Genomic DNA, 11,130 nt, shown 5'->3' with positions numbered 1-11,130 from the left:
TGTATTTGCACCCCTGAAGCCCGGTTAATTAACCAATTAACTGCATTTTTTAAAAAGGATCGTTGAGTTCTATTTGCGCAGAACAAATTTGAAAGACTGCAGCAGACACGCAGAAAACATTTTAGAGTCCCGTCCATCTCTATAAGGCCCCAGACACTTTTGCATGGAAGGTTTACACAAGGCTGGCAGGAACTGTACAGACCTTTACGGGGAAAGGGGAATGTGCACAAGCCTCTTCTCATACATGGGCAGTTGCTAAAGTGGGGTACACTAAGAAAAAGAGGGAGGTAGAGCCTTCTATTGCACCCAATGAGATCCTTTCAGAAGCAAGCAACTGAGCCCAGTGACATGGATCATTCTCTAACTGAAAACACAAAACTATGTTAATGTGCCAGTGGCAAGCGTACAATATCATCATTTTTAAAAAAGCCCTAAAAGCATTTCTTCAGTTTTCAATATTTATGAATATAGAGATATATTGTCATCTTTAAAGTGAAATAATCTAGTTTTTTTAAACCCTCTCTTTGCTTAAACATGATATATATATAATTCTTTTTCCCAAAATACCGAATCAACATTTGTCCTTGAAAAATACTGTACAGAAAAAAAAGCACACTCTAAAGATTCCGTATAAATTTTATACATTTTATAATAATCAATTTCTTTTGGTCTTCAGGAAACATTTAAAAGAACTGAATTAACCACAGTATGACAACACCACCGCTTTTCAATATATATTTGCATCTCTTACATTCATTTCCTTCCCACCCTCCAAAAATACTTTTATATAATATAGTATAAGTTTAGAAACAAATCATAGCTAAAAAAAAAAATAACAGGAGAATCTTTGAAAACAATCAGCTGATCATACAATCACAGCAGCATGTCAAGGCAAAAGAACACAAACAAACAACCCCTGCAAAAGTGAGTTCTAACTGAATCAAAGCCATTTGGTGGGGGAAAGAAGAAAAACCTTGCAGGTGGGAAATCTATAGAAATTATATTGCACACTGCAGACTAAAAAGCTGAATTCAAAGCCTTTCATAAGAAAGAAGAATTTCAGAATGTCTAATGGAGAATCTCAGTCATCCAGGTCATGGTTGACCAAAAGGTGCTTTTTCCAAAGGCAACTGGACTTTCCTGTTGTTTTTTTCCTTGAAGACATTTTGCTTCTCATCCAAGAAGCTTCTTCAGTTTTGTTCAGTTTGGAAGAACTAAAGAAGCTTCTTGGATGAGAAGTGAAAAGGTCTTCAAGGGAAAACAAAGAACGTCCAGTTGCCTTTGGAAAAAGCACCAACTTAGTAAGAAATTTAAAGTAATAATTATACACCGTCATTAAGGGAAAAAAAAAGGGAAAATAAGTTCTTGTATATATGTGTACTTATATACATTATATATACCTTATTTGTTGTTTGTTGATATTGTTGATTGTATTTTAAGGTTGTGAATGTTTTATACAATTTTATGTTTTTTTAAAAAATCTAATAAAGTTTGCTTTTAAAACGAAAAAAAAAAAGGCAAAAAAAATAAAGGAAAAAGCACCTTTGGGACAAGAATTTCAGAAATTGAACATCAGTGGAAATTTTAAAAATGCAGTCTGCTGAAACTCCAAAAGTAGTCTGTCAACCTTGAAGTGTTTTGCACACCTGTATAATTTAGTGTTGTGCCCTGCACATCACAAAAAAAGGGGAGGAGGGCTGGTACAAGCAAAAATTTAATTCACCTTAAGACAGGAATATGCTTTTGGCCTTATCCGTACATCTATCCGTACACTATCCAGCATAAATGGATAGTGTGCAGACATCTGATGAATATGTTTTTGCTTGTCTGGTTAGGGATCATTTTTAGTCGAACTATCAAGAAATCTTTAATGTTTTAGGAAAAAGAGCACTAAAAAGTTACATTATTAGGGTTCCAAAGTCATCCAATGCCCACGAGAAATATTTTAATCTGTACAAGAGAATTACTGATTATGCCCAGGGGATGCGGTCTATTTATAATTTTAAAGCAACGAAAGGAAAATTAGCTGTTACTTATTTCTCTACAAGGAGGATATAAAATACATAATGAATCTGAAGATCTACTTTATTTACCAAAATGTAAAAACATACAGCAAATGAAAACCGAAACAAAATAAAAAGGCGAATCTATAAATTAGTATCTCTGCAGTATAGCATGAATATCAATTGTGCATTTATTATCAGTAAGTTTACACTGCCTGATGGGCCTTATTGAAATAACAAACCAAAAACAGCTTTTTCTTCTTTCTCTTGTTCATTCCTATTACCAGGGTGCTTTTCTTTCATTTTCTTTCTTTTCTCCCCCCCCCCCCCGCCCCCAAGTTAAATCAAAAGAATGGGATAGGGTAAGACAAAAATACAGTTTAAGCAGCACTGGAAAATATATACATACATATCTAGATGCATGTATTCCATAAAAAGTTTAGTATGGCCAGTCTCAGCCAACCCAACCCTACAAAGAGGGTTTCATAAAAACACAAGAGCCAAGACAGACATGCACACTTATTCACAAGTATGCCTGCACGGGTGTGCACAAGCACATACGCGCACACATACACACAGGCTGTACACTGGTTTTGTTTCTGCTTTCTGTTAAAGTGCCCATGACTGAAAAGTTGGTTTGGGTGAGGTGCTATCAAACAGGAAACACACTGTCCCATCTATTTAAATGCCAAAACCAAAAAATTTAAAAAAAAAAAAAAAGTAGATGGGAAGAAAAGAAACAGGGGGATGGTGGTGGATGGGATTGGGGGGTTGGGTAGGAGACCATTTAGAGAGGACCATGCCGAGCTTCATACTTGACAAGGACGTTCTTGCATTTGCCCAATTCTTTCCGTAGGTCAGCCACCTCCTGACGCAGGGCCGTATTCTCCTTCTCAAGGAACGAGGCACGGATAGCAATCTGGTTTTCCTTCAGCCTCCGGGCATCTCTGGATCGCTTGGCAGCCATGTTGTTCTTTCTACGTCTTGCCCAGTATTTGTCATCCTGCTCATTAATCACAGAGGAAAAGAAAATCGGTGTTAGATTTCAGAAGAGGAATAGAGACCTGAAAGGTATCAGCAGGGTTGTAGGTATCCTGTTGTGTTCAACTCAAACATCGTTGTGTTGAAAAGCAAGTGCAATATGACAATATGGGATATCTTCTAAAATAGAAATAGATACAAACTACTTATCTACTTGTACAGTTTGTATTTTAATGTTTCTTTTTAAGAGATAGATAGATGGATGATAGATAGATAGATAGATAGATAGATAGATAGATAGATAGATAGATAGATAGATAGATGGATGTTGGATGGATAGATAGATGATAGAAAGAAATAGATAAGTTAATAAATGATAGATAGATAGATAGATAGATAGATAGATAGATAGATAGATAGATAGATGATAGACAGACAGATTGATATAAATTAAAAGGATGATATGTGTTAAGATACCACGTAAACTACTGGAGTCTTCATGATCTAGCAAAATAACGAGGAGATAAGGAGACTTTTAAATCTTTAGACTTTTATTGTATACTGCACAGAGTTCCTCTTTGAAAGTGTGAAAAATAAATGAATAAAATTTGAAGCATCTTCCTGATCCTGGCATCCAATGGAATGATAACCTCTAGCATCCTAAGTTAATCAGGGTGATTGATGGGAGCCAACACATCAAGAGGATGCCAGGTTAGGAAGACCGGTGGAAAAAAAAATCAAAGAGAATCAGGAAAAGGATTTAGCAGAGGCCAAAACTTCCCCAGTTTCTTTGATGGAACTCTTACTCTTTTCTCTCAATTTAAATAATAAAAGTTCCACTCTTCCATTTTAAATAGTAAAATTCCTTTGGTGCTTTTTAAGATCTGAACTTAAATCTTACTTAGCACTCAAAAGTAAGTGTCAATAAATTCACTGGAGTTTACTTCCAGGCAACTGTGCAAAGGATCACATGTCTGACAAACCTATTTGTTAGTGGATCATATCTTGGCCGTGAATATCTTTTAAATCAGGTTTTTAGCAAAACCTAGGTAGAGGACCTAGTACTTTGCTAAAAACCCGAGTTAAAAGATATCCTATGAGGAGGAAAAATGAATAAAGTTGGATATAAATGTGTAAATCAGATGGAAATGACTAGGAATCAAGAGGAGCTAGCATAATGACTCCTGCACTTCATAGCTTTTCCCTGGGCACTACTGCTCTAACAGTGATAAGAAGGAGGAAGTCTTTTTAACTTCTGTTTTCCTTATACTCATTTTCCCCCGCAAATGCCGTCCTGAGAATAATGTTGAACTGACAACCAAAAGTCACTTCAGCATGGTCAGAATGTATTTATGTATTTAAGAGACTTATACGGCTATTCATTTTATGCACCATAATCCTGGATGGTTTACAGCACCAGGGATAAAAAAAAACAATAAAGCCGGTATCTAAATAAACAACCCTTGGCAGCCCAATCCAACACTCGCCAATGAATTAAAAAAAAAACCCTACAATCATTAGATTCCAGCTTCACCTCACTGGAAAAAAGGACCAGCCTTTTAAAACTTTCTGGAAGGTTCGAAAGGTGGGGACAACAGAGGGAGGGTATTCTACAGGGCAAAGTCTATCTATTCTGCTGAAAATATTTCTCACAGCAACCCCACAGAGGCTTTCCTGGCCTCTCGTTACCCAGAAAAGACCTGGTCATCTGAAAGAAGGCACATCAGTTGCCTGGGACGTGCCTATTGAACAGAATAAATAGCTGAGCCCAATAGCCTGACTCCAAAATTAAAGAGTTTAAGGTTGCCTAATGAAGGTCTCTCTTTCTAGCTAGAAGGATGGGAAGTTGCCTCATGTATTTCTGCAGTGCCTCCTTCCCATCGCATTCCTCTCCAGAAAAAAAAAGCAACTTTAAATTCAATTCGTTCCTGTATTACTAAAGCCACGCACACCTCTTATATTAAAAAAAAAAAAATTACAAAGACAAAAACCTTTAATCCCAGCCTGAAAGGACAGCAAACATCTGAAATCACATATAGTCCAGGAGACTATCAATGGATCTAATTTGTGCTTGCCTCTCTTTACCTGAATCCTGCAACCAATTTAACCCAAGGAAGCACAAACTCTGGTCAAGCTTTTTGCTAAGAATGGAATAAGATGAAGCAACACAAATGCCAGGAAGTCTCTGTCTGTTATTTCAATCCATAAAGATCATCAGCAACTCATTTCTAAGACTTTTATGCGTTTAATGGCTGGAAAAATCTTTTTTTTTAAAAAAAAGCAACCCTCCTCCCTTTGTTATTCTGTTTCCAGTTTTATATTTCTGGGATGAATGCAAAGACTTTTGATGAACGCAGACAGCTTCTTAACTTTTTGAAGACCACAGAATTATATACCAAACAAGATTGGATTTTTTTTTTAAAAAGGCGACTCTTTTAAAATAATGGAAATAATACATGATGTAATAACTCAACTTGCTTAAGGGAATTAGCACCTCCCCCTCACCTGAGTTGGCTCTTTTAAGCTCTGTCACAAATCTTTCTGAACAATCTCTACAGTGCCTGTGCATTTTAAAAGCCTGGGATTTAGAAGCAAGATTTATTGCACCTGCAATTCTTCATAGTTATCCTATTTATAATTGGTACAGCATATGACCAGCATTCTGAGCTCAGAGAAGAATTGAGAATTTCAATTCAAGATCTATTCGTTTGGAAGTAGCCTCACTGAGCAACATCTGGTTTCAGGTAAAAAGCACACCACATTTCCCTGAAAGGAAGACAATCTTGAATTTAAGGTGATCCCACCTTGTTTACTAAAAGGAAGGGTACAAAAATGAAAATGAAAACAGGAAAAAGACCTCTGCAATTTCCAGTTTCCTTAGGTTGAGTACCTAGGATTGTCAATTCCAGCTGAACCCACTCTTGGAGATTCAGTCAGAGAGCTCTCTTTCACTGGTTCTCCTAATACGATATTTGTTTATTCCTGTCAAATGTAACCGTACCACATCAAATTGCTGTCCTTCCTGTCTCTATCACAAGCATGGGAGAGGCCAGAAAAAGACACGGTTTCTTTAAGATAGTTATCAATGCATGTGGCCTCTCTACCTGTGCATGCTCCAATTTACCTTTTCCCTCTGCACAGCCCTAGACACCAGTCCCAAGTTACCTTCAGATCTTCGGGAATGAAGACTTTGCGAGCTTTCTTAATCATCGGCTGGGGCTTGAGCTCCTCCTCAGAGAACTTGCGCTTGCGAGGGTCAAATATTTCCTGACCAGGAATGCTAGAAAGAGCAAGATCGGCAGGGTCTGGTTCATACCCAACTTGAACCTGAATGCTGTCGGGATCAATAGGACTTGGCGTGTTTCGGTTTGTAGGCAAGATCTGACCTGAAGAAACAAAAAAAATAAATAAAATAAAATAAAAAATTGAAGCTTTATCAACAGAAGAAAATATTGATAGCTCGGGGTTGAACTGTAGAGTTCTTGGTGCTCTCTGAGCTTGGTGGTTTTCTTGCAGACGTTTCATTACCCAACTAGGTAATATAATCAATGCTAGAAAAGAATGAAGCCCCCATTCCTTTCAAACACTGATTATGTTCCCTATGTTCCTGTCTGGACTACTGTAACACTCTCTACATGGGGCTCCCCTTGAGGAGCAGCCGGAGGCTCCAACTGGTCCAGAATGCGGCCGCACGAGTGGTTATAAGAGCGACTTGTCGCTCCCGGGTAACACCTCTCTTGTGCGAGCCGCACTGGCTCCCAGTGGTCTTCCGGGTGCGTTTCAAGGTGCTTGTCACCATCTTCAAAGCGCTCCATGGCTTAGGACCGTGATACCTTCAGGACTGCCTTCTACCACCGAATGCCTCCCACCGTCCGATACGCTCTCACAGAGACGGCCTCCTCAGGGTGCCGTCGGCCAAGCAATGTCGGCTGGCGACCCCCAGGAGGGGAGCCTTCTCTGTGGGGGCTCCTGCCCTATGGAATGAGCTGCCCCCGGATATAAGAAGGATCCCCGACCTCCGCGCCTTCCATCGTGCTCTGAAGACTCTATTGTTCAATCAAGCCGGCCTGACCAAGTAAATTAATGTTAATGGGTTTTAAATTGGTTTTAAAGGGGTTTTAGTTAAGGGTTTTAAAAAACGGCTAAATTGCTTTAATTATTTTAACGGTTTTTAAATTTTGTGATGGGTTTGTTTTAAAATGGCTGTATACCGCCCTGAGTCCTTCGGGAGAAGGGCGGTATAGAAATGTAATTAAATAAATAAATAAATAAAATACTTCGGTAATACAGCATTACTATATCCTACAGTGGACAGGGCAAGCCGATGTGTATGAACAGAGAGCAAACCCCACTCCCTTCTAGCACTGAAGGGTGGGAAATGAAATATCTGCAGGACAATAACTAAGGTCTCTAAAGAGACCAAGGACTCCACAAACGATGCTTTGAAACAATACAATATTAATATTGCTCAATTAACCACCTTAGCCCCTACAGACTATAATCTGTCACATTTCCACTTTCTTGTCCTCTAAGTAAGTTGGTGCTTACACCCCATCTATTCAGGAAAGCAAGCCCTGGTCAGTTTGTAATATTCTTTGTCTTCTTTCTGCTTTTAACTGGATGCTCTCAAAACCATGTTCACCGGACTATCTGAGAACATAAGAAGAGCCAATATTCTGGAAGGCCAACTTGGCCGACTTACGAAGGACCAACACATGGACAGGAGAGCAACTGCCCTTTCCCATTCCTATTCTCTAGCAATTAGCATTAAGTCATTCTGTCTTTGATCCAAGGTGTAAAAGTACCAAGAATAATATCAACTTATATATATTCTAATATTGCTACAGTTATTTGGTAGACACTGGTGTTTATATCACAGAACAGCATTTTAGAAAATTTAAGTCTGAGACATAATGGGAAGCTTAGTCTCCAACTAAGAACAGCCTCAAGAATTGAATCCAGTTTATCTCTCCTGTTTTCACTTAAGGCCAGTGGTAAAATTCAACTTTTTTTACTACCAGTTCTGTGGGCATGGCTTGGTGAATGTGGTGTGGCCTGGTGGGCATGGCAGGGGAAGGATACTACAAAATCTCCATTCCCACCCCACTCCAGGGGAAAGATACTGCAAAATCCCCATTCCCTCCCCACTCCTGGGGGAAGGATATTGCAAAATCTCCATTCCCACCCCACTCTGGGACCAGCCAAAGGTGGTATTTGCTAGTTCTCTGAACTACTCAAAATTTCTGCTACTGGTTTTCCAGAACCTGTCAGAACCTGCTGGATTTCACCCCTGCTTAAGACCCATTAGCAATTAAGATATTGGAATGGGAGCAGGGAGACCCAAGTCCAGCTCCATTCTTAGCCAGGGAAGTTCCCTGGGTGAGTTTCGGTTGGGAATTCCCTCTCAGTCCAGTTTACCTCACAGGATAGCTACCGTGGTGAAATATAAGAGGGGGCGCTGTTTACACTACTTCAAACTGCTAAATGAAAGATGGAATATAACACAAATAAAATAACCCAGACTATCTTAGCATATGAGAAAGTAAGACCATCCGTAGTGGCCATGAGGATGTCACATACATGCCATCTCTTGGATGCCCAGAAAAAGATTCCTCTTGTGAGTGTGATGCTTTGGGTGAGATAACTCAACATGGCACCATTCAGACTCCCATATGGAAGTAAGAAAGATTTACTAAAGCTTGAATAAGGATTGAGAACGCCCAAGAATAGGAACAGACCAAGTCAGAATGTGTACCTGTTCTGGGATGACTTCAAATCCTAATTCTGAATATTGGCTGGTACTTCCCAATATAGACCAATCCCTGGAAGTCAGGGGCATGCTAAAGTATCAGGTGACATATTCATCACTTTACAAAATGGAGCAGGTCGTGAAAATAATATAGATCCCCTCTTTGAAACTATTGTCCACATTCAGCCAACCTCTCTACGTAAAATATTGGCTCATTGCACTAGCCAGCAGTAGATCCAGAGTGGCCAATAAGGTTGAAGAGAAAGTTAAGATTTCTCCCCTTATTTTATTAAATGAATGTTTTTATAATGTCTCCATGCTGCTTCAAATAATCCTTGAGTTAGAAAAGCTGGACATAGGAATGCCAGATCAGCACCTGTTCTCTCTCTTGAATGGCTGATTGGTCAGATTGACTGTTGGTGCGCTGAGCCCTGAAAATCAGATTATGTAAGGAAAGTTGGGATCCATTTGCACAGCTCTTTCCCCATCCATATGCTCATTTGCTCATCTCCCTTCCATATGCTGCACAAGTGACACATCTCTGACCCTTACGTGCATTGTTCTTTGTCAGCTGGGGTTTGTGCTCAAAACAGACAAAAATCATCTCAAGTGTGAGTCCCTCGAATTGCTCGTTGCAGTACACTATGTATTGCTTTCGAAAACAACAGGACATTACAGGAGAAAGGTGCAGATTAGGGAAAGTTGTTTTTGGAGGGCACAAAAGTGTTAATCCCATGGAAGTTGTGTCTTGTCTAATTCCTTCTAGAAAGCAATGCAATAGCGTTTGCTGGCAGAGAGGGCCGAAAAGCCCTGGGCAGAAGTTCTCCGCCATATTTATTTTTTAAAAAAACAAAAACGGAGAGATCCAGAGATTCATCTCTTGTACCAATAATAGAAAGTTTCCTTTTCACACTGTGGGGCCGGGATGCTCGGTGCCAAGGTGCTGAAAAATGGGCATATGCTGTTTTAGTTTTGCTAACTGAACAGATGATGATAGTGAGGATAAAATCGAAAAGTGGCATTTGATAATAGGCTTAGCCTTGTTTACACATCTCATTTGTGACAGATGCCAAAAAAACCTCCTTGGCAGTTGAGCAGGAAACCAAGAATTCTTGATTCAAGCACAGCCTTCAACCCTCTCCTTCAGACTTTCCTCAAGGATATTATTATAATAATGGATGGTCGGTCATGCTTTATTGTACAGGTAGTCCTTGACTTGTGATCACAATTGAGCCCAAAATTTCTGTTGCTAAGCGAGACAGTTGTTAACTGAATTCCCCCCCCCCATTTTACGATCTTTCTTGCCATGGTTATTAAGTGAATCACTGCAGTTCTTAAGCTAGTAATACGGTTGTTAAGTGAATCTGGTTTCCCCATTGACTTTGCTTGTCAGAAGGTTACAAAATGATCCCGGGGACACTGCAGCAGTCATAAATACGACGCAGTTGCCAAGCTTCTAAATTTTGATTATGTGACCATGGGGATGTAAGTGTGAAAAATGGCCATGTCCCTTTTTTCAGTGCCGTTGTAACTTCAAATGGTCACTAAAGGAAATTTTCTACGTCAAGGACTACTTGTATTCAGACCATTCTGCATAAAGTTACATTTGAAATCCATTATATATTGTAACCATCCACTAACAAATATGGAAGTTTTCATGCAACTGAAGCACTTCTATCTCGTGTGAGTGACATGGATAATTTTGGCTGTGATATTCCGAGATGCTCTTTGAATATATATTTAAACACAGCATGAACACTCCAAATCTATATTGTTCTCATGCTCTCGCTTGTACTGTTGTGACACCAAAAGCAAGACTGTGGGATGTTTCCAAGAAAATGCATTTTGCATCCTGCCAAACTGGTTGCACCTATTACACCATTTCATAGATTTCAAAACCAAACCTGTGAATTCAAACATAAACTCGCTGAACTACAGCCCATATTGATGTACGTTGCTACAGGATTTGAAAAAGTTGCCATTCCTCACTTACATAGCAGGGGTTTGTGTTTGCTTGTGTGTGTAGTGTGTGCATGTAAGTGACAAGCAGGCTCGTCCTTCCTGTGAATGAGAGAGATTTCTCTTGATCTATTTTCTGACCTTTGAATTAAATACTGTGTTGCTTTGTGATAATTTCTCTACCAGGAACATGGCTTTAACAATAAAACTGCCTACCAGCTATTAACCTCCGTACGGTGCTACAGCTCAATCCACTAAACACGCATGGCCAAATTATGTCCCACTCCAGTTCACAATGATGCAAACATGCCTACGGAACCTTCTGTAGGATCTGTTCTTGTGCCTCAAATTCAAATTTAAATTCTCTTCAGTTCAAGGTGGGTCAAAGGAGGACAGTGTGAAAAAGATCACATGCCTCGCAGAAAGAGCAGCAGAATA

At 39.4% G+C, this 11,130-nt stretch overlaps 1 protein-coding gene across 3 annotated transcripts in view; it reads right to left on the bottom strand.

The window, feature by feature from the left end:
* Nucleotides 1-2,067: 2,067 nt before the first annotated feature.
* HLF (HLF transcription factor, PAR bZIP family member) overlaps nt 2,068-11,130 on the bottom strand; it is a 76,718-nt gene continuing 67,655 nt past the window's right edge. For 2 of the 3 annotated variants that reach the window (XM_034412483.3, XM_087886944.1), the window contains 2 exons: nt 6,150-6,370; nt 2,068-3,006 (listed from right to left, as the gene is read on the bottom strand). In XM_034412483.3, coding sequence (XP_034268374.2) covers nt 2,791-3,006; nt 6,150-6,370 — 437 coding nt within the window. In that variant the 3' untranslated portion in view covers nt 2,068-2,790. Of the gene's footprint in view, nt 3,010-6,149; nt 6,371-11,130 lie in introns of all 3 variants that reach the window. The other variant, XM_034412482.3, reaches the window with a different exon arrangement.

The sequence above is a fragment of the Pantherophis guttatus genome, chromosome 2 (genome assembly GCF_059756535.1).
Source record: "Pantherophis guttatus breed Tessera chromosome 2, ASM5975653v1, whole genome shotgun sequence".
Classification (NCBI taxonomy): Eukaryota; Metazoa; Chordata; class Lepidosauria; order Squamata; family Colubridae; genus Pantherophis; species Pantherophis guttatus.
Note: the sequence above shows the minus strand (reverse complement) of the source record. Positions and strands in the feature narration are given on the sequence as shown.